We start from the raw sequence: 24,177 nt of genomic DNA on the forward strand, positions 1-24,177 counted from the left end.
AATAAATAAATAAAAATAAAAATACTTGCCTCAAAGCCTGATTGTCATCAAATATTTCTCATTTAAAAGAACCTTGGGACTTCCCTGGTGGCACAGTGGTTAAGAATCCAGCTGCCAATGCACGGGACACGGGTTCGAGCCCTGGTCTGGGAAGATCCCACATGCCACGGAGCACCTAAGCCTGGGCTCCACAACTACTGAGCCTGCACTCTAGAGCCTGTGAGCCATGCGAGCCACAACTACTGAGCCCACGTGCCACAACTACTGAAGCCCGCGTGACTAGAGCCCGTGCTCCGCAACAAGAGAAGCCACCATAATGAGAAGCCCACATACCGCAATGAAGAGTAGCCCCCGCTCACCACAACTAGAGAAAGCCCGTGTGCAGCAACGAAGACCCAACACAGCCAAAAATAAATAAATAAATAAAATTTTTAAAAAAAAAGAACCTTGTATTAAACCAATGTTGACACTTTGTCATTGAATGCATTTAGGGTGAAATATGATATTTATAATATTAAAGACATTTCTTCTTTCCAGACTTCCATTAGTTTGATGAATCTGACTACCACACCACTGTGCAACCTTTCTGATATTCCTCCTGATGGAATAAAGAACAAAGCAGTTGTGGTACAGTGGGGAACGTGCCATTTTCTTGAAAAAGCCAGAATTGCACAAACAGGAGGTGCTGAAGCATTGTTGGTTGCCAATAACAGTGTCCTCGTAAGTTATAAAACTATAATAACTTCTTTTGAATTCATGATATCAAATTTCACAGGAATTGAACTATCTTCTTTGTGTGTGGTTTAGGGGCTGAGTTTTGAATAATCTGATGGTAGGATTCTTTTTAAATAAACATTCTGGTTATGATAGGTGTTTGGAAAATTTTGTTTCTTTTCCATTCCTAAAGTAGACAAGACTATGTTAGGAATGTGTGTGTGTGTGTATGTGTGTGTAAAATATCAGTTTAAGTTTATGCTAAAAGGATTCCAGTTTGAGAACTCTTACTATAACATTAAGAACACATGAAACTTCGTTTTATTACTTTAAAAAGATGTAATGTTTGTACTTAATGAATAACTTGTATTTTATTCTGTAAATACACTAGTAGTTCATAAGTCTTCACAATATGTTTTTTTCTTTTAGTTTCCTCCCTCAGGGAACAAATCTGAATTTCATGATGTGAAAATACTGATTGCATTTATAAACCACAAAGACTTTAAAGATACAAAGCAGGTAAATTAGTAATTATATATTAGATAAAGTTGATAAATAGTACAGCTTTTTACTTTTAACCATGATATTTAATTTAAATTATTATATGTGTTCCATTTGCTAACAGGAAGTTATAAAGGCCTATCAAGTTTTTATTTGGAAAGTATGCACCCCCCCCCATTGAGCACAAGGTGTTTCAGAGTCCTGACTTTAGAAGGGATATTTCTTTACTTTGACCTCTTTAAAAATCTTTGTGTTGTATCATTTAACTTTAAATCCTTGAACAAAATGTGATGTGTGGAACATTGCACTTTCAAGATTTAATAAACCAAAGCATAGCCTCATAATTTTGACAAGAGACTATATATCATGTTGTGAAAACAGTTCTATTATTCTTGGCTATCTTATGTATAGTGTCCATTCCAGAATGAAATTGGAATATTGCTGCCATATGCTATAGTAAAAAGATAACTAATTCCAGTGTATTAACTGTTATTTTGCCTTTCAGACTCTCGGAGATAACATTACTGTGAAAATGTATTCTCCATCGTGGCCTAACTTTGACTATACTATGGTGGTTATTTTTGTAATTGCTGTGTTCACTGTGGCATTAGGAGGATACTGGAGTGGGCTAATTGAATTGTAAGCTTAATTAAACTTCATTGTTTTTAAGATAAATGGTTAAAAATTGTTTGTTAATCATTTTATCGTGTAACAACAGATAAAGTTCTGCTTGTTCTTAGAATATAGTGCTGACCATTAGATTGCCAGGTTTGTCCTCATACAGGTCTTTAACTTTTCACTGAGAAGAAGGGAGTCACAGGTTCCTCTTGTTCTTCTGCTGGGAAGGAAACATTGAAATTTCACCAGAGACTCTTAAATTAAAATGTTTAATTACCTCTCCCAGAAAAGGTGGAGATAGTTAACATTCTAATGTGCCTATTTAGATTGGAAGAAAATAAACAAGAGAAGGTGGGAAGTTTTTCAGCTCCTCCTGAGTTGAGTCATTACAGTGTGACCTCATCATTCTATTTAATGCTTTAGTAATTCTAAGGATATTAATTAAACATGTCCATATTTTAATTTAAATATAGAAATGCCAAATGTATGTGAAATTTAGATTTCTCTATTTAATAACAACCTAGGCCCAGTCTTCTTACAGTTACGTACCTTTGGCTGTAGACTAAAGCAAGCAATGTAGTTTGTTTATTTTTTTAAAGATTTATTTATTATTTATTTATGTATTTAATTTACTTTTGGCTGCATCGGGTCTTAGCTGTGACACGCAGGATCTTCGTTGAGCCATGCGGGATCTTTTGTTGGGGCACAGGCTTCTCTCTAGTTGTGGCGCACAGGCTCCAGAGCACGTGGGCTCTGCAGTTTGCAGCATGCGGGCTCTAGTTGTGGTGTGTGAGCTCAGTAGTTGTGGCACACATGCTTAGTTGCCCCGCGGCATTTGGGATCTTAGTTCCCTGACCAGGGATCGAACCCACATTCTCTGCACTGTAAGGCAGATTCTTTACCACTGGACCACCAGGAAAGTCCCAGCAATGTAGTTTAGAAGGATCAGTTCATATTTATAACTCTGAGTAAAAAATTGTGCTCAGAGCATATTATTTTATGCATAAAGGACGATATATTCACTTGTGAATTGATCTATAGATTCCATTAAAAAGGGCTTACTTGACGCTAGCCAAAGCTAATAAGCTTATTTGTAATTTCTTAAAGTACTAAAATTTGATTGACTTTCATCAAGAGAGAAGTCTAGGGTTTAACATGTGTAGATTCCTAGAGTATTGAGCTTAAAATATTTTACATATTTGGAAAACACATTTCAGCATGTATTAGTCACATGATTTCACATGAGTAAGCATTATTTTTCTTCATTATTAATCTTTATAAAGCATAGTATGTAAGAGCTCCAAAATCATTTTCTAGATTATATGGTGAAACTTTATAAATAATTTCCCAAAAGCTACTGATTCATTGAAAATGTTTTTCCATTTAATATATATCTTCACTATAGTTACATTATAATGTAAATTGTTTCTTCTCTAGAGTAGTGCTTCTCAAACTGTAATGTGCATACAAACTGTCTTGAGAGCTCATTAAAATTTTTAAAAATTCAGATTTAGTAGGCTTGGGATGCGTGCTGAGACTCTGCATTTTTGACAGACTGGCCCGTGGACCACACTTTGAGTTAGCAAGGCAAGCTTCATATACATGTCAGGGCAGGCTCCTCCTCAAGAAAATTGGAGGTGGGAGAGCAGCACGTATAAGTTCTTTTATTCATAAAACATGATGGGCAAAAGCAAAGAATGTGTTGCCTTCAGTAGCCGGGTTGGGAGAGATGTCCTTTACCTGCAGGATTATGGATTTTGAAATTGAGGAGGCTGATTCTAAGAGCAGGATAAAGATAGAAAGAACTAAGTGTGTGTGTTGGTGGTGGTGGGGGTGACAGTATAGAGAAAGAGAGTATGAATCAGTAATAAAATGGAGAAAGTTTCATAAAAAGTAGAATTATTGAGGACATAAGGACTGTTCGCAACAACATGGCTGGATTTTGATGGCATTATGCTTAGTGAAATAAGTCAAACAAAGAAATACCAAATGATCTCATTTATGTGTGGAATCTTAAAAAAAAAAAAAAAAAGAACTCATAGAGCAGAGAACAGATGGGTGGTTACCACAGGTGGGGAGGGGGCAAAATGGGTGAAGGTACAAACTTCCAGTTATAAAATAAATAAGTCCTGGGGATGTAATGTACAGCATGGTGACCATAGTTAATAATACTGTACTGCATATATGAAAGTTACTAAGAAAGTAGTTCTTAAAAGTTCTCATCACAAGAAAATAAATGTTTTAACTGTGTGGTAATGGATGTGAACTAGACTTATTATGGTGATCATTTTGCAGTATATACAAATATCAAATTGTGTCGTACATCTGAAACTAATATGATATGTCAATTATATCTTAATTTAAAAAATAACACAAGGACTGTTATTTAGCAAGTAAAGAGAGTTAGACTGAAAGAAAAGGAAAAGAGAATGAGGCTTAGGGAATGGAAAATTTATCAGAACAGGATCTCATAACCCAGAATTACCCTGCCAAATGAAAGAGGTACTTTTTGCAAAAGGGAAACATGCCTTGATTCTGTATAAAGACTTTTCAGTAGAGAGTTAAAGTCTATTATAATGAGTCCTTCTTATAACTGGTTCTCATCATAAACTCAAGATGGCAGGAAAGAAAGCTTAGCTTTTCATTGCATGTGGCTCTTGAGCTGATTTAAGAGTACGATTTTTTAAAAAGATGAATCATATTATTTTAACATGATTTAAATCTAGTATATGTTTTCCTTCAAGAAATTGCCTGGTGCTTTTTAGTACACTGAATATGAATATATGACTCTTTGATTATTATGGCTTATATATGTTCTGTGATAGAAATGTCTTTAAATGAATCTGTTTGCAATGATAGATACCAAAGGTTGGCATGTTTTCCCACTCAGGTACTACTTTCATTGAAACTTTTGTTAATACCCTGTCATCCAGCTCTACAGTTTCAGGGAGGTACTGTGTGTCTCTCCCCAGACCCTCTCCCAGCTCTTTTCCCAGGCAGCCTCCCTAGAGTCACAGATGCCTAGAATAGTAACCATCCCAATCCACAGTTTTCTAATAAGAAAGTGGCATGTTGGTAAATAAGCAGTTTGGCAAATGTACAGTTTCATAGAAATAAATCTTTTTTTAACCTAAAGTTTGTATTGAGCCCAGACCTGATGAAAAGGGTCAGGATATATGAAAAGGGAACAGAATTTAGTAGACCAGAGTTGAAGGAACTGGAGCTGGAAAAGTATGTAGTGGGTTCCATATAACTGGGAAGAGACAATTAGGTGACAGAACAGAGACTCACTGCTCAACAAAAGAAGCTTGTGACCCTTTCCTCTTCAACTCCTGTGTCTGCCTTTTATTAGCTGTGTGACCCAGCAATGTTGTTGGGAGAATTAGAAACTATTTTGCTATCTTATATCAAGGTAGGACAAAGCTATGTCTTGAACTCCTTTTGAATCCTGCATAGTATGTCAGTGAGCCCTGAACAGACATATAGAAAATACTGAGTTGACTGAGAGAAGAATTTAGTATTTTACATTGAAGAGAAGCTAATTTTAAAAGTACTTTCCTATCTGCAAGTTGGTAATATTAAGTGTGTAAAAAGAATTGGTTATCATTTGAAACTTATTACGTCAATGTAGTTTCCAATTTAGATAATATACACATTAATTTGTTTATGTAATAAATGTCATCTGTTTCAACAATTTTGCCTCCAGAAAAAAATGCTATTTCAAAAGTTAGTGGTTAATAACAGATCAACTCTTGAGGGTAGAATTATAGGGAGTTTTTACTTTCTAGATTAAATATTTCCTTTTGGTGTGTAATTTTTAAGTATATTACTTTGTAATCAGAAACAAATCTAAGTTGGTGTTAGAGATAGATTTTTAAAATAACTATACTTGGCAGAGATTTGCTGAAGTTCCTGTGTATGTTTATGCAGGGAAAGCATGAAGGCAGTGACAAACACTGAAGATAGAGAAATGAGGAAAAAGAAGGAAGAATATTTTACTTTTAGTCCTCTAACAGTTGTAATATTTGTGGTCATCTGCTGTGTTATGATGGTCTTACTTTATTTCTTCTACAAATGGTTGGGTAAGAAATCATATTTTATATTTGCTACTTTTAGCATACATCTTTTTATTTACTTTGCCAGATTTATCTTTTCCTTTAAGGCATTCTACCTGGAAAACTTAAGTGAATAGTTAAAGAGTGATATGAACTTTTTAAACTGTCAGAAGTGTTAGGCCCCTATTACTCTGGGATTAAAAAAAATATATTCCAATTAAAAAAATACTGTGTCCGGTGTGGGGGTGGTGGTGGGATGAACTGGGAGGTTGGGATTGACATGTATGCACTACTATGTATGAAATAGATGACTAATAAGAACCTGCTGTATAGCACAGGGAACTCTACTTCACTTTGCTGTGCAGTAGAAACTAACACAACATTTTAAAACAACTATACCCCAATAAAAAAATTTTTAAAAAAGAAAAGAAAAGCAATTTAAAAATAGTAAAAATTAAAAAATAGTGTGTCCTACAGATGTAGAGAACAAACGTGTGGACACCAAGGTGGGAAGGGAGGAGGGGGTGAATTTGGAGGTTGGGATTGACATATATGCACTAATATGTATAAAATAGATGACTAATGAGAACCTACTGTATAGCACAGAGAACTCTACTAATGCTCTGTGGTGACCTAGATAGGAAAGAAATCCAAAAAAGAGGGGATGTATGTATACGTATAGCCGATTCACTTCGCTGTACAGCAGAAGCTAGCACAACATTGTAAAGCAACTATACCCCAATTTAAAAAAAAAAAAAAAGAAAAAAATATACAGTGTCTTGAAATAAGAACACTTCTTCATGGATGACTTGAAAGAATTGCTATGGCCCTTAAGTTTCCCTCTCTGCAGTTAAAGCATAATAGGCCAGTATCTAAGCAGCAGACTAAGGATTTCTTGGTGGCTATATATAGTTATATGAAATAGAAGATTATTCAAATTATGGATTTATTGCTTCTGCTTACCCCCAAAGTGTTGTTTGTTCTTTTTGTCATTTTGCAAACCAAGATGTTGTATTGCTCCAATTTTGTTTTACTTATATAAACATTTCAGATCATACTACATCTAAAAACACACAGGTACTTGCCTGTGGTCTAGAGAATAAATTATACTTTTTCCTTTAAGAAGGTAGGATAATGGCTTGCCCATCCCCTGGCCTGTCTTCTTAGTGGTCTATTAGGATGGAAATTTGCTATTTGTGGCCAACATATAGCAAAAAGAGGAGGGAGCCCAGGGAAAGAGAGAGTGTGCCTGATGAGAATTAGAAACCCTTTGTAAAAACCACCACAGGCTATAATGCTTATTTAGAGAATATTAGTATAAGTTTCTGGATTAGAAAAATGAGGCCCCAAGGTTAGTTTCAGCTTATTGTTCAATTTCTCCTGTCCTATGGCAGCAGCTTTAAAACTATACTTAAGACATATATTTCCAATTAGAAAAAATTTTCTTTGAATATCACTCATATTTCAATATGTTGCTGGGAGAGTGGATACCAGGGTGATATTTGTATTAGGTCATCATTGCACAGCTAATTTTTCTGATTTAATTCTCAGCTTTCAACTGTTTGTGTCTGACCCTCAGTTGATATATATAGAGGTCTTTGACAGAAAAAAGAGATTTTTCTACCTTACCCTAAAGCATGTTTTCATTTTTGGTAAGGAATTTCCTTAAACTCATCCGTATTTAAAAAGTTAACCCTGCTTATAACTAATTTTCAATGTAGGAGGAAAATCAATTAACCTCATGGTTATCCTAGGACATGGGATTTAATTATGACTCTGACAATGGTGTGTGATATTGCAAGATTTAGTATACTTTCAAATGGTTCGTTATGGCTAAAATTGCTGCCATTTCTTAATATGTTCAATGTACGAAATTGCAGGTTCTCCTTACCATTTTATGTTGTCATACACAAGAAAGTAACTAAAGATAGTTATATTAACCAAATTCTTTCTCATGTCAAATCATTTTCTTAGGTATAGTATGACATTGAATGAGACACCTTAAAACTCTCTTAGGGCCTCCAGAGCATGATTTCCACCAGAGTTTTAAATCTTGGGTTGGAGACCTTTGGTGGATGACTAACCAAACTCAACTTGGCAATCTTTGACTGTCAATCTTACTACTCAGATTACCATATGTATCCAATAATAACAATAACGAATAATAAGGGAACGAAAAAATAATTTGTCCAAGGTCACCAATTAGAAAGTGTCTATCCCTTATTTACTGTCTCTAGTTTACTCTCTTTTCTCACATACAAAACAGAGTTATAGTTTTCTGAAATCTAGTGGAATTTGCAAAATTCAGTTAAAATTTGTATTTCCATTGTGAAATTTTGAGAAAGTTCAGAAAACAAACACTTTTAGAGTACAATAATTTCTCCCCCTTTTTAACAATAGCGAGATCAAATGTTTTTAATTTTAAATAATTCTCAAATAAGTATAGCTAATATAGAAAAACATTTGTGAATTTTAACTACCTTAGTATCGTATCTAGACAAAGAGGTTTGTTTAAGTGGATTTAGTTTTACACATATAAAGTTGTTAGAGATAAATTCCACTGTAGGAAAATATAGACATCATGATTAACGTCCAAGGTAGGTGTCAGTTCTCATCCTTAAGCTGCAATTTAAAAAGCATTTATAATGTTTTATTAATTGCTCCATTCGTTACATTTAAATTAAATACAAATGTCTACAACTCACTTTATAGACATCTTTAGCAAACATGTGAGTTTGAATCATTGAATGATAGAAAATGCAGAGCCACTGACATAAATAGTAGCAATATTTTCTTAAATCAGTCTCCGAAGGCAAAAGAAATAAAAGCAAAAATAAACAAATGGGACCTAATTAAATTTATAAGCTTTTGCACAGCAAAGGAAACCATAAACAAAATGAAAAGACAGCCTATGGACTGGGAGAAAATATTTGCAAAAGATGCAACCAACAAGAGGTTAATATCCAAAACACACAAACAGCTCATACAACTCAATATCAAAAAAACAAACAACCTAATCCAAAACTGGGCAGAAGACCTAAATAGACATTTCTCCAAAGAAGACATTCAGATGGTCAATAGGCACTTGAGAAGATGCTCAACATCGCTAATTATTAGAAAACTGCAAATCAAAACTACAATGAGGTTTCATCTCACACCTCTCAGAATGACCATCTTCAAAAAGTCTACAGATAAATGTTGGAGAGGATGTGGAGAAAAGGAAACCCTCCTACACTGTTGGTGGGAATGTAAATTGGTGCAGCCACTATGAAAACAGTATGGAGGTTCCTTAAAAACTAAAATTAGAGCTACCATATGATCCAGCAATTCCACTTCTGGGTATTTATTCTAAGAAAAAACTTAATTAGAAAAGATATATGCATCCCTATGTTCATTGCAGCATTATTTACAATAGCCAAATTATAAAAGCAACCTAAGTGCCCATCTATAGATAAATAGATAAAGAAGATGTGGTGTATATATATATATATATATATATATATATATATACACACACACACACACACACACGCGCACGCACACACACAGTGTAATATTATGCAGCCATTAAAAAGAATGAAATAATGCCATTTGCAGTAACATGGATGGACCTAGAGATTGTCATGCTAAATGAAGTAAGTCAGACAGAAAGACTAATACTATATGATATCACATATGTGGAATCTAAAACATAATACAAATCACCTTATTTACAAATCAGAAACAGGCTCACAGACATAGAAAAGAAACTTATGGTTACTAAAGGGGAAAGGGAAGGGGGAGGGATAAATTAAGAGTATGGGATTAACAGATACACACCACTATATATTAAAAAGATAAACAAGGATTTACTGTATAGCATAGGGGACTATATTTAATATCTTGTAATAACCTATAATGGAAAAGAATCTGAAGCTGTACACCTGAAACTAATACAATATTGTAAATCAACTATAGTTCAATAAAAAAAAATAGTAAATTTTTTCAAAAAGAAAGAAACTGTGGAGCCAGCTTCAGCCCCTAAAGAAATCCTACCAGTGTGTAATGGAACTAAAACAACACATAAAATACCCACCCTTAAAGCTCAAGATCTAAATATTTTCAGTTTAGTAACCAATTCAGATTATGGTATGGTCTCTGCATTGAAAGTATTATGATCCAGTAAAAAAGCTAAAGAATTAATATTGATTGTATAAATATTTTCTTATCATGTTTCTTTCTGTTCTCATGTAATTTAGTGTCTTTTTTTTTCTAGTTTATGTTATGATAGCAATTTTCTGCATAGCATCAGCGATGAGTCTGTACAACTGTCTTGCTGCACTAATTCAGAAGATACCATGTGGACAATGCATGTATGTATCTCTTATGAGGAAGCCTATAATGTTGGTTTTTGTAATTTAAAATAATACAAGGAAAAACAGGAACGTTATTTTAAACCTGTGCAGTCCAATATGCATGTCGCTATTTTAATTTAAAATAATAAAATTAAAAATTCAGTTGCCCAGTCTCATTATCCGCATTTCAAGTGCTAAATAACCACATGTTGCTAGTGGCTACAGTATTGGACAGCACAGATATAAAGCATTTTCATCATCACAGTTCTACTGAACTGATAAATATTTTATTATGTATCATTTGTTATACTTAAAATCAAGACTTTTAAATTGATATTTCAGAAGTTTTCTTGTCACTGTGGCTAACATTGATTTGTTACATTAACTGAACATTGTGTTTCATCTGCAGGGTGAATTAACCTATTTCACTCTCTCTTTTAGGATTATGTGTCGTGGCAAAAGCATTGAAGTGAGACTTATTTTTCTCTCTGGACTGTGCATAGCAATAGCTGTTGTTTGGGCTGTATTTCGAAATGAAGATAGGTATGAATACTCATTGTATTTACTTTTAGATTAGTCTAAGGATGGATTACTTTATATCTTGCCTTTATAATTGTTCATTATGATTATTATGGATTTTTTTGGCTTTTATCCCAGAACATCATAGTCTTGAAACATGCTAAATAAATTCTTAAATAAGCAGATCTTGTGCTAATGGATTTGAGGTTGTCTAGAGAAGGAAATAATGAATTAGGATTTAAACATCTAAGCTGAAATACGCTTCAAAAATATACTTAATTATGGTATAGCCGCACAGTGGAGTGCAATGCAGCTGTAAAGAATGAAGATCTCTCTGAATTAATATGCAGTGATTTCCAGGATATATTTTTAAGTGAAAAAAGCAAAATATGAAAGAATATCTAGAGTATGTTACCTTTCATATGAGAAAGGAAATATCAGAAAATATATAGGTATCTGTCCATTTGCACGAAGAATAAAAAATTTAACAGTTTATTAATAAAATTATTAATACCCCAAAGGATTTAACAGCCTAAAGTTTGGGAGCAAAGCTCATACAATTTTAGGCAGCTTCAGGTATGATAATTGATAATTATTCATGTCAGTTTCTGGTACAGTATGTTGTATAGCTCTCATTTCCTTTATGTTTTAGCTATCTGGATGTATATTAACATCAATGTCCTTTGTTATGAGCTACCTTTCTTAAAAGAGACATGTATAAAATCAAAGATTAAAGATAAATATGCACTTACATGATATACATTCTTCTGAGGTAGCCTTTCAACTTTTTCTTAGTGTAGTAGTAGTATTCATTATTCTACTAGGGCAGTAAATTACTAAATATGGAGAATATAAGAGGTTTTTCTGTTGTTATAATTGCTGCTTAATAATTGAATACTCATATCATAGCAATTGAACAGTATTACTTTAGTGATCTGTTTCTTTTGAAATGTTCCATTTAAAAATAACTGAGTAAAACAATAGAGTAATTTCTTTTGATTTTAGGTGGGCTTGGATTTTACAGGATATTTTAGGGATTGCTTTCTGTCTGAATTTAATTAAAACACTGAAGTTACCCAACTTCAAGGTAAAGTATACTACTTTGCTAGCTAAAATAATTTTTTTCTTTTTAAAACAACTTTATTAAGGTATAATTTACAGAGAATTAAATCACCCATTTCAGGTGTACAGATTGTTGAAATTTTACAAATATGTAACTTTGTAACCAACATCCCAATCAATTAGAGAATATTTCTTATCTTTTCAAAAGCTCTGTCATGCCCTTTAGCAGTCAATCCTAATCCCCAACCCCAAGCAACCACTAATTTGCTAGCTAAAATATTTTTAATCATTCATATAATATGCCAAATTCATATAATCTGTGCAAGACTAGATATCAGGGAAGAACATTTCTTTGATTCAGTGATTTTTTTGTGTGTGGGCTCCTTAGTTGCGGCAGGCAGCTCCTTAGTTGCGGCTTGCCTGCTCCTTGGTTGCGGCATGCAAACTATTAGTTGCAACATGCATGTGGGATCTAGTTCCCTGACCAGGGGTTGAACCCAGGCCCCCTGCATTGGGAGCGCGGAGTCTTAACCACTGGACCACCAGGGAAGTCCTTCAGTGATTTTTTTTTTTAAAAGAATGACTTAGGGCTTCCCTGGTGGTGCCGTGGTTGGGAGTCCGCCTGTTGATGCAGGGGACGCGGGTTTGTGCCCCGGTCTGGGAGGATCCCGTGTGCCGCGGAGCAGCTGGGCCCGTGGGCCATGGCCGCTGAGCCTGCGCGTCCGGAGCCTGTGCTCTGCAACGGGAGAGGCCACAGCAGTGAGAGGCCCGCGTACCGCAAAAAAAAAAAAAAAAAAAAAAAAAAAAGAATGACTTAAAGCAGATAAAAGTTTGAATGTGATTTGTAGAATAAAACTACAAATAGTAATAACATTAAATGCCTTTAAAAAGTGTTCAAATGTATGTTACATGTTTATTTGTATTTGTAAAATAATATCTCTTAATTTAGATATGGGAAGTTTGACCTTTAAATTTGTTTCTTTCAACAGTCATGTGTGATACTTCTAAGCCTTCTCCTCCTCTATGATGTATTTTTTGTTTTCATAACACCATTCATCACAAAGGTATGATATTTTTGAAATCCATGAGAAACATGCTAAAAGATGAGAATCTTAAACATGCTCTTAGAGTATTGATTTTGCAGATGTTTACCACTGACTGAGTTTTAATTCTCTTAAGAGAATTATCATTGAAATTGGCCTTTTAGTAGAGGATATTTTTAAGCCTTTAAGCCATTCTGCTAAATAAAAATATCTGTCCTGATTGATGTAAACATGAGAATATAAATTTTCCTACCCATTTTAAAGTAACTTTTCTTATTATTGTAAAACTATAAATATGTGCTATAGAGAATATAGACAGCGAAAAGAATAAAAAAAGTGTCATTGCTACTTTGATTTCCGTAACCCTAGTGTGAGACTAAGAAAGAGCACCACACTGAAAGTCTGAAGACCTCAAGTGTAGGTCTGTAACTTTATAACCCTGGGCTGCTAGTCACTTAGCCCTCAGTTTCCTAATCAGTTAGGTGAGGGAGTATTGCTAGCATTCCATCCTCTCTTTCCATCAGTAGGATTCTTTTGGTTGCCACTGCCAGAACCCAACCTAACCTTTCTATATGAAAGAGGTCCCATCTACCCAGGACATGTGCAAAGGCCAGGTTGGGCCTGGCCTCAGGAGAAACTAGACTCAGGGGCACATGCTCTTCCTTTCTGCTTCTGTCCATATGTTCATTGTCTCAGACTGGCTTTTTCCATGAGTTTAGAATTATAGCACTCAAATATCTGTTGAATGTTGACTGATCAAAAATCTGGAATCACTTGTCACGTTTTAAATCTTAATAAATTCTGCTATGAATGAATTTGAAAGTAATTATTGTAACACAAATAATAGTCCCTTCACTTATAAGTTATATTTGTTCTCATATTTGTATTTTTACTTTTCTCATGTGTTTTGACCCTCATAAGTGATCAATAAATATCCTTGGAATAAATGAAAGTAAATTAAAAAAAATTAGTTCATCTATTCCCAGCTTTACCATTAGCTCCTCAATAAAATCCTGGTGCTGTTCTTAGAATAAGGGAGAGGTGTTGGATGAGTGTGGTAGTCCTTCATTGCCCAGTTTTTCTACCTTGTGCCTTTTCCTGTCTCATGAACATATTTTTAATTATTGCTTAATTCTTCCACTTTCCCCACTTTGAGTCTTGCTTTGTAACTTTATATCATTTCTTTATCCTTTGTCACTCTCATATATTTAGTGATTGATATTATAATCACTGCTTTTTTCCCTAGTAGTTCTTTATTCTTTAGCCCCTACTATCTGTGAAATCTCTGCATTTCTGATATTTGCTATAATGGCATAAGACAAACATGTGCTCCATTGGGGAGCTAAAATTGCAACTAGGTAACAAATGTAGTTAACTGTCCCAAAACATTAGCACCTTTCCATGCTTTAATGATGAGCCATCTGGCTCACTGACTTCATTTGCAATAGTAACCTAAAAAAGCATAGCACTAGTATTATGGATTATAACAAAATTGTTAATTTACTAAAGCATATTTTAAAGTTCTATCCAAAGCTGTTCTAGCTTGTGTCAATTTATTTGGTTAAAAAAAAATGTTTCTATAAGTCACTCCATCAGAGATCTCATAATGAAAGTAAAGCATTCTCTCTACAAAGGCATTTCCATAAGTCAACACGTAGTTATACCATATGATACATATATTGCACAGTGGGCATAGCTATAAACTATAACTAAACTCTCTATTTATTTATTTTTGGCTGCATTGGGTCTTCATTGCTGTGCACGGGCTTTCTGTAGATGCGGCGAGTGGGGGCTACTGTTCATTGCGGTGCGCGTGCTTCTTGTTGCGGTATCTTCTCGTGTTGCAGAGCACGGGCTCTAGAGTGTGCGGGCTTCAGTAGATGCGGCACATGGGCTCAGTAGTTGCAGCACGTGGGCTTAGTAGTTGTGGCGCGCGGGCTGTAGAGCACAGGCTCAGTAGTTGTGGCACACAGGCTTAGTTGCTCCACGGCATGTGGGATCTTCCCGGACCAGGGCTCGAACCCGTGTCCCCTGCATTGGCAGCAGATTCTTAACCACTGCGTCACCAGAGAAGCCCCTAACTAAACTCTTTAAAAAATTATTTTTCCATTCTGTTTTAACACTAGTATCACTTTATAAATGCCAAACTTGTCTGCCAGCAAACTATGTCCATTCGCTACCCATAAAAAGTTTTAGTATATTAAAGGTATATGGTAATAATAAAGATATCTTTGAGTCTTCTTTCTTCTGTGCTTAGGGAATTTTTCATCTTCTTTTTTTCCTTCTTTGTTCCCAGTGACTAGGAATGTGATTTCTAGTAATCTGATCCACTGGAAAAGATTGAAGTGCTCTTTAGTGTTCACTGTTGTAGATTTACCTTAACACCTTCTTCTCAGTCTGGTTTGTTTGTTAGGCAACTCAAAATGAAAATTAGATACGTAATTTCTGATTTTTGTGGTTTTCACTGAAAATTTCAAGGATTAAATATTAGACATTCTAAACATGTTCTTGACCCTGGTATTAGTAGACTGTTAATGAGTTGGCAGGACAGGTAGCCATAGGAGTACCGGTAATAAGAGCCTGTCTTCATTTTTTTTTTCATCCACCACCACACTAGGTATAGTATCTTGCAAATAGTAGTTACTCAGGTAGATATCTATGAATGTATAAGAGGATGTTAATAATGGTCTTCAGTTAAATGTTTTAAATAGCAATTCAAAAATGAACCAATGTGAACTCTATCTGGAAATTGAATCATATCATGGGAGTTTGCTGTAAAGAACTGTATTTAATATTAGTTTATTTTCATAAATTCCTGTGATTTAACCCTTCTGTAACCCGAAGCTTAACATGAGGAAAAGATTTCTGTAACTAAGGATTTTAGCCTTCTTTCTACTCAGCTCAGGTGTCAGTGAGTCTTAAAAATATTTTTAAGTCTTCTTAAAAATACTCAAGTAATTTCTCCTATGCACCGCACCCACATGGCAAATAGTATAGCTAATCAATCAAATTTTCCTAAAATTCAGCATTTATTTATCTTCCGACTGCCTATTTGGGGCATGTATTTATCATAATGTGAAGTGTAAGATGGGTGCTCATGCAGTCTTAGCTACATCTAAATGTTTTCCCTCTCCCCAGTAGATTTGGCTGTCAGGAAATAACTTTTTAATAAACACAGCCCACATAAAAAGACCTTAGGCATACACAAAGAAAAACTTCAGCTAAGGTTAATATTTTGATTGGTGCATAAAAAGCAGGGAGGGCTGAAATTGGACAGGAGTCAGGATAGAGAAATGTTCTCAAGTTCTTTAGGGCTGGGTCTTTTCAAGTTTGGCTTCATTGTTATTGTGGTGAGTAGTCGGAAGGTCAAATGTGAATAAAGTTACCAATATTTATTACAAATCTAAATATAAAAAATTTCAATATTTCTTGTGTCTCTGTTCATTGTTATTGCTAAGAATGACTAAGGACACATAGTATATGACAAATGTAATTAAAAGCACTTAAAATTTATAGCCCATTAGAAATGCTAGATATTAGTTGTCAGCATAAATCAGTGCTCAAACTCAATTGGATAATCTTTGTGTGGTTTATCTGTAAGTTTCTGACAATTGTTGAGCTCTGATAAAGTGGAACAGCATGCTAGATGAAATTTGTTTTAGATGACTCCAAGTTTTGCTATCTACAGAGACCGTTTTAGGAAAAAATCAGTCTACAACCCATTTTTCATCAGCTTACAGTAGGCCATGAGCCATGGGGTCAAATCTGTCTTGAACACTGGCAGATTGTTCCCTTTAAGTGATTGAACAATTTCTTTCACCTTTCTTCTCAATTTTAGAATGGTGAGAGTATCATGATTGAACTTGCAGCTGGACCTTTTGGAAATAATGAAAAGGTAGGGATGGCAATTAAATACAAATGGCTGCCAGTGTATGTGTGTGTGTCCAGTTAATAATTTTACCTTCTTGTGTAATTCATTGGTCACGTAGTGCATGTTAAGGTATTGTAAAACTTTATTTCTCACAAAATATAGCCCTTTTATTAGTTATTCTAAATTATTAAATACCTATTGACTTGGGTTTCATCCTAGAATGATGGAAACTTGGTGGAAGCCACTGCTCAACCCTCAGCTCCCCATGAGAAAGTAAGGATTGTATTTCAGATATGTTCATTGGACTTTAAATCATACCCTCTGAGACAAAACTCTTCTTTGGGGAAAAAAAATCCAGATTGCCACAAAAAAAAAAAAAAAAAGTTTCAAGGCCTGAGTCCTATTTTTGGTTAAAAGGAAAGAGAAAAAGGTTAGATATGCGGATACTGGATTAATACTGTTAACCCTACATGTGTGTTGGGTTTTGTTTTTCCAAAACTACATATCTATTTCTTTCAAGCTTTCTATAAATTCAGAGTATATATGCCTAATTTATGTTCTCTGATTCTAAGCTTTCCTAAAATGTTAATTCTCAAATGTTAAAACAATTATTCTAATATCATTCCTTCCATTTCTAAAGATATGGGTAAAGATTCCTAAGAGGTTTATTGGTGGCCTCTTTTTTTTTTTTTTTGTAATTACAGTTACCAGTAGTCATCAGAGTACCAAAGCTGGCCTATTTCTCAGTAATGAGTGTGTGCCTCATGCCAGTTTCAATATTGGGTTTTGGAGACATTATTGTACCAGGTAAGCGGTTGTTTGTAACAATTTGAGTGGAAATATACTGATGGTTTAACACTGTCATATGTATAGTATCAAATGTCGAATGTTAAAAGTTATCTACTCTGTATTAAGTATTTCTGGCTATAGCTAGAGCTGGGATCAGCCACAGAGACAGAAGTGGAGAAAAAGTGTTTTGGGGGGTAAAAGATAAAGTCCAAATAGTAACAACCAAAGTATATTTTCCATGGCTCAAAAAGTGTCTTAGAAGAAGTAACTAGTATCAGTTTGACCTTCTTTCCCAAGAAAGTATATAACAAATCCCCCTTTAAAAGTTGAATTTAATATTACCAAATGTATCATAATAAAATAATAGTTATATTCTAGGAAAAGTGGTTTAGGAATACTAAGCAAGGTCATGACCAAGTGGAAAACATAGTAGAACAACAATAGCTTGTAGGGCACTATAATGCAAAAAAAATACAGCATGTGGTGGAAATTGATCACCTTCTCCTAGCATGTCTTCTCTGACAGTTATTGCAGTTCTGCATTATTTTCCTCACTGGGCTACCTGTAGAATAAAGTTAATCCCAGCCCAGGAATAATATAGTGTAGAAATAATTAATAATGTTTCTCAATCAGCTGAGAGTTTTTCCTTCCTCACTTTTCTTATAGTCTCCTTATGTACTAACTGCCTGTGGCTGGGTAAAGAGTACTGGCTCTTCTGAAAAAGCCCTTTCATTGACATAGTAAAGCTGGATAGAGAAATAAGCAAAAAGTGTTGCCGTGTGAGCTGGATCGCAAAGACCAGTGTAGCAGCTCTCTTAGCTCAGTGAGTCTCCATTCACATAATTGATTAAGTAGGGAAAGCATTCTGTTGAGTAAACTTAAGGTTTCTTGAATATCTTTAAACTTATCCCCAACTTTACAAGTCCCACACCATGTGCTATAAAAAGCACATAGCATAGAATTGGTGAAAATAGTGTGATCGTATGTAAATACTGCATTCTTGAAGTAAATGACAAAGGTCACTAACAAATATTTCCCCAAAAAGCAGAGTGTTTTATAATATGTGACTTAATTCTAAAAGCTAAATTCTAATTTGGGGGGATGGATATCACTGTTTTTAATGTATGGAAATGTTGATTAAACAGCAAATATAGTAAAAAATAACAAGGAACTACCAAGAATCGTATTTGATTAATTATGTAAGGACCAAAACTAATTAACTGAAACAACTAATAAAGATAGTAAAATTATTTTCTGATATTTTTAAGCAGTTGAATGTCATTCTTACTGTTTCATAATAGTGTTTAGCAAATAAATACAGTCTGAGATTTCTTCTTTGGAGAGGTTCAACACATTTCTTAAATAGGTAATAAATTTTTTTTTCCTGTACACTTGCATGCTTACAAATTAAAGCTTATATTTCATTGCCATTTGAACTCTCTGTATTAAAATTCCAAATTATTTTATTCTCCTTGGAAAAGAGATTTCTTTGATCACAATTTGAAATTGTCTTCCTTGATGCTCTTTCAATACATTTTTTTTGATGATACATTTAAAAATTTTTGTCAACACTAGAGACCAAATAGACTAGAGACATATACAGAATATTCCATCCAGCAACAGCAGAATACACGTTTCCGAAGCACACAGGGAACGTTTTCTAGGATAGATCATATGTTAGGCCACAGAACAAATCTTAGCAAATTTAAGAAGATTGAAATCATACCAAGTATATTTTCTGACCACAGTGGAATGAAACTAGAAATCAGTAACAGGAGGATAACTGGAAAATTCACGAACACCTGGATATTAACACACACTCCTGAACAACCAGTGGATCAAAGAAAATATTAAAGAGAAGTAAAAATGTGTTGTGAGACAAATGAAAAGAGAAGCACAACATTTCAAAACTTATGGGATGCAGCAAAAGCAGTTCTAAGAAGTTTACACTGATAAGCATATACATCAAGAAAATAGAAAGATCTCAGATAAACAACCTTTCTTTACACCTACAAGAACTAGAAAAAGAAGAACAAACTAAGCCCAAAGTTAGCAGAATGAAGGAAATAATAAAGATTAGGGCAAAAATAAATAGAGAACATAAAAATAATAGGAAAGATTAACAAAACCAAGAGTTGAATCTTTAAAAAGATAAACAACATTGACAAAACTCTAGCTAGACTAACCAAGAAAAAAAGAGAGAGGGTCCAAATCAGTAAAGTTATAAATGAAAGAGGAGACATTACAAGTGATACCACAGAAATATTAGAAAAATTTCTCCATGAGATGGAATATTAAGCAGCTAATAAAAATCATATCTTTAAAGACTGATGGCTTAGGAAAATGTTTAATATATGGTATTAAGTTTTAAAAAATCAGCATATAAAATTTTGTCCAGAATTTGAGGTAGTTTAATGTTCTAATGATGCAAAAATGAAGGTTAGATACAATACAACATGTTCTGTTGCCATAGTTAACAGTTGAATTTGTATTGCTGTTGTTGTTTTAAGAAAATAATGTAGAGTGTTTTTTTAGGCCTGTTGATTGCATACTGTAGAAGATTTGATGTTCAGGCTGGTTCTTCTATATACTATGTTTCCTCCACAGTTGGTAAGTTTTTGTTTTTTCTTTTTATTATATTGAATTGTACTGTCTGTAGGAAAAGGTCTAAAAATAAGGAGTCCTGGATTCTAATTCTTCACCATGAATGAATCAGACATATTTTTTCCATCAAAAAGATAATTATACTTTACTACCTATATCACAAGGTTTTGGAGGTTTAAAAAGGAAATTATATGTGAAAGAAAAACTTTAGGTTCTACACATAAAATTCTTATTAAAGCACATGGCACATAAGTAGTCAATAAATTCTATAATACTGGATTTTTAAAAAATACAGTATAGGGACTTCCCTGGTGGTCCCTATACTGTTAAAGAATCCACCTTCCAATGCAGGGGACATGGGCTCGATCCCTGGTCAGGGAACTAAGATCCCACATGCTGTGGGGCAACTAAGCCCACATGCCACAACAACATGCCACAACTACTGAGCTCACTCACCTCAGAAAGCCTGCTTACAGCAAACTACAGAGCCCACACGCCACAACTACAGAGCCCATGCACCCTGGAGCATGTGTGCCGCAACTAGAGAGAGAGAACCTGTACGCCACAGCTAGAGAGAAGCCCGTGTGCTACAACGAAAGATCCTGTGTGCCTCAATGAAGATCCCACGTGCCGCAACTGAGATCTGATGCAGCCAAAAATTAAATAAATAAATAAATAATAAATCTTTAAAAATACGGTACAATAATTACGTATTAATATAAATAAATTTATGGCACAATAACATTTCACCTGGGACAGCAGCGGTAGTTGTCACTCATCCTTTTATTTCTATTATCGAAAACAGACAGGAACAGGCTGTAAGCCAAAAAATACTTTTCTGCTTCTGAACATATCAAATAGATATCTCAAAGTCTGTACACCAAAGTTCTTTATGCTTAGGTAAATGGCCTGCACCAGAGCCATTTAGATACTGTTCTAGCAAGGTTTTCAATTCCACAGTGGAATTAAATCTAGTAAATTAAAAGTGTACATTAGTGGTAGAAAAGGGTGTTGCTAGAAATAGTTACCCTGACAGTAAGAAAGAACAGCTAAGTAAGTGAAAGGATGAAAAAGGGGAAATTATAAAGGAATAAGAAAAGCAGTCTGAGGCCATTAAGTATAGTACTCCCAAAAGGTATGAACATATTAGAGTCCAGCACCAATCAGTGTGATAGAATAAAAGAACTCAATGAAAAGACAGATAATAGGACTGTCAACTCTGCTGTGTAACTTTGGGCAACTCACTTAACTTCACTGGTCCTCCATTGTCTCATCTATAAAGCAAGAATGTGGACTGCATTGTCCATAAAGGCCCTTCTAGCTCCAATATTCTGAGATCCTGTGTTCATAATGAGACCCTCAATCATTAATAAAAGATCAAATGACGTTTGGTGTGCACTTGTTGAAGAAGACCAGGAAGTATATAATCAATATTAGGAAGATTTTTAAAAGCAAACTTTACTACCTAGAGGCACAGATTTTAGTTACCTAAAATGTGGAACAACTCAACATCCTTAATAGTGGCAGATAATTGAGGCTTCCTTGAATTATTATCTTTATCAATGATTAACGATTAGGGTAATTATAATGAAAACACTAACCAGTTTCCAAATTTTTCAAAAGCTCTGTAGAATGTCTCTCCTAACTACTATCTAGGAAAATAATGAAATTATGAAAAGAAGTCATAGGGCAAAAACGTCCTTAGAAGTATTCGAAAACCAGTACTTTAGTGACAGAGTTAAAATCCACCTTTGATAGCATATAGAAATTGCTGATACTTGATATTATTCTTGCAGCCTATGCCGTCGGTATGATACTTACATTTGTTGTTCTGGTGCTGATGAAAAAGGGGCAACCTGCTCTCCTCTATTTAGTACCTTGCACACTTATTACTGCCTCAGTTGTTGCTTGGAGACGTAAGGAAATGAAAAAGTTCTGGAAAGGTAGCGGCTATCAGGTATGTGCTTATATCTTGGTTACCAAGTTATCTTATGACACTGCCTAACTTCGGATGGGAACTGCTTGTATATGTCAAAGCTTTTACATGCCAAAAAGTTGCCTTGAATTTGTCAGGATGTCCTAAGTTTTTTCCACTACTACCCTCTTACTATTCACCTGCTGCATCATCAGTTCTCATCCCCACTGCAATCTGATGCCAGAATTCTGGTGACTCAAGATAAAACTACCAAGAAGCATGGGAGGGCATCAGGGAAAACCAAAACGGCATTTCAACATGAGTTTTCAAAATCCACACAAAAGTCGCCTTCATGAAAGATAAAACCCTTGTTTAAGTAATAAATTTTGATACTGACATTAGCTATTTATAGTAAGAGTCCTGAGATTTTGCAGATAAAAAGTACTCTCTCCAGCATCTAAATGGGCCTAACGAAGTGAAAGAGGGCACTCATTTCAGATTTTTTTTTTTTTTTCCGGTACGCGGGCATCTCACTGCTGCGGCCTCTCCCGTTGCAGAGCACAGGCTCCAGATGCACAGGCCCAGCGGCCATGGCCCACGGGCCCAGCCGCTCTGCGGCATGTGGGATCCTCCCGAACCCATGTCCCCTGCATCGGCAGGCGGACCCCCAACCACTGCGCCACCAGGGAAGCCCCTCAGATTTAAATTGATCAAGATTAACCTTTCTGTAAAATTCCTAGAACAGAGAATATCAGATACCAGAATCTATCATGTTTGAGTTATTTCTTCATTGAAGTTAAACCCCTTTCTTCTTTTCCTAAATGTTCTTGGTATTCCTGTAAAGTTTGTTTGTTTGCTTCGAAATTAAAGAGGGTTGGGAAACCCTTGCCTGTTGAGGTCATGGTCATGACATTGATCCCTTCATGAGGCAGTTAGCTCTTCTTTGCCCTATTACAACAAACTACCCTCTGTCATCCACCCTCATGCATGCATGTCAGTGATCACATGAACAAAAATAGAGATACTTTGGGTAGATGGCTGCAATTCTGTTAGTAGATAAACAGTTCAAAGTTCATATCCACCTTGTGGTTGGTTTTTTTTTTTTTTTTGCGGTACTCAGGCCTCTCACTGTTGTGGCCTCTCCCGTTGCGGAGCACAGGCTCCGGACGCGCAGGCTCAGTGGCCATGGCTCACGGGCCCAGCCACTCCACGGCATGTGGGATCTTCCCGGAGTGGGGCACGAACCTGTGTCCCCTGCATCGGCAGGCGGAATCTCAACCACTGCGCCACCAGGGAAGCCCTGTAGTGTCATCTTTATTTAACAAGAGGTGATTAGCACATTAAGTTAGACTACTATAATTGAAAAAAGCACCAGCTTAGAATTCTTTGGGTTAAGTCTTATAATTTCTTTGAGATTAGGATAAATACCTGCCTTTCCTACCTCACAATGCCATTGTCTCAACTTGTATTTATACACATAGAATTAGTTTATGGCCACAAGGTCCTTGACTAAACTAGTAAGACAGCTTGTAACTCCCATAAAGAGGACACCCACATGGAATGTTTTATAGATTTTGAAAAGTAAAAGTATGTCCTACAACACATACTCTAATACTTGTTTTGTTTTGTTTTTAATATTTATTTATTTACTTGGTTGGTTGCTCCAGGTCTTAGTTGTGGCAGGCAGGTTCCTTAGTTGCAGCAGGTGGGCTCCTTAGTTGTGACTCATGGGCTCCTTAATTGTGGCATGCAAACTCTTAGTTCTGGCATGCATGTGGGATCTAGTTACCTGACCAGGGATCGAACCTGTGCCCTCTGCGTTGGGAGCACGGAGTCTTAACCACTGTGCCACCAGGGAAGTCCCTAATACTAGTTTTTGAAAGTCACATCCCAAGAAGTGCTCTTTGTCATCATGTTTTAAAAATAGTTTTCTATTTCTTCACTTAGCAAATGTTTATTGAGCAGTTCTGTTGAGCCAGGTACTGTTGTATGTGCTGTTGATAAAAGATGAACAAGTTAGAAGCAGGCCTACTCTCATGGCCTCTTGAAAGTTAGAGTCTAGTGGAGGATACAAATAGAGTCACTAACAATAAAGTGTGATGAATGTTAGTTATGGCAGGTGCCATGAAAACTAGAAGTGGGACACCCAGTG

The 24,177-nt window shown here is 35.3% G+C and overlaps 1 protein-coding gene across 1 annotated transcript in view; it reads left to right on the forward strand.

Moving 5' to 3' along the window:
- SPPL2A (signal peptide peptidase like 2A) overlaps window positions 1-24,177 on the forward strand; it is a 52,366-nt gene that overhangs the window by 17,791 nt on the left and 10,398 nt on the right. Inside the window, exons 3-14 of the mRNA XM_004281277.4 lie at window positions 538-720; window positions 1,144-1,233; window positions 1,721-1,854; window positions 5,764-5,915; window positions 10,144-10,240; window positions 10,664-10,765; window positions 11,747-11,828; window positions 12,793-12,867; window positions 16,685-16,741; window positions 17,422-17,524; window positions 20,042-20,116; window positions 21,907-22,067. Coding sequence (XP_004281325.2) covers window positions 538-720; window positions 1,144-1,233; window positions 1,721-1,854; window positions 5,764-5,915; window positions 10,144-10,240; window positions 10,664-10,765; window positions 11,747-11,828; window positions 12,793-12,867; window positions 16,685-16,741; window positions 17,422-17,524; window positions 20,042-20,116; window positions 21,907-22,067 — 1,311 coding nt within the window. The remainder of the gene's footprint in view (window positions 1-537; window positions 721-1,143; window positions 1,234-1,720; window positions 1,855-5,763; window positions 5,916-10,143; window positions 10,241-10,663; window positions 10,766-11,746; window positions 11,829-12,792; window positions 12,868-16,684; window positions 16,742-17,421; window positions 17,525-20,041; window positions 20,117-21,906; window positions 22,068-24,177) is intronic.

The sequence above is a fragment of the Orcinus orca genome, chromosome 2 (assembly GCF_937001465.1).
Source record: "Orcinus orca chromosome 2, mOrcOrc1.1, whole genome shotgun sequence".
Lineage (NCBI taxonomy): Eukaryota > Metazoa > Chordata > Mammalia > Artiodactyla > Delphinidae > Orcinus > Orcinus orca.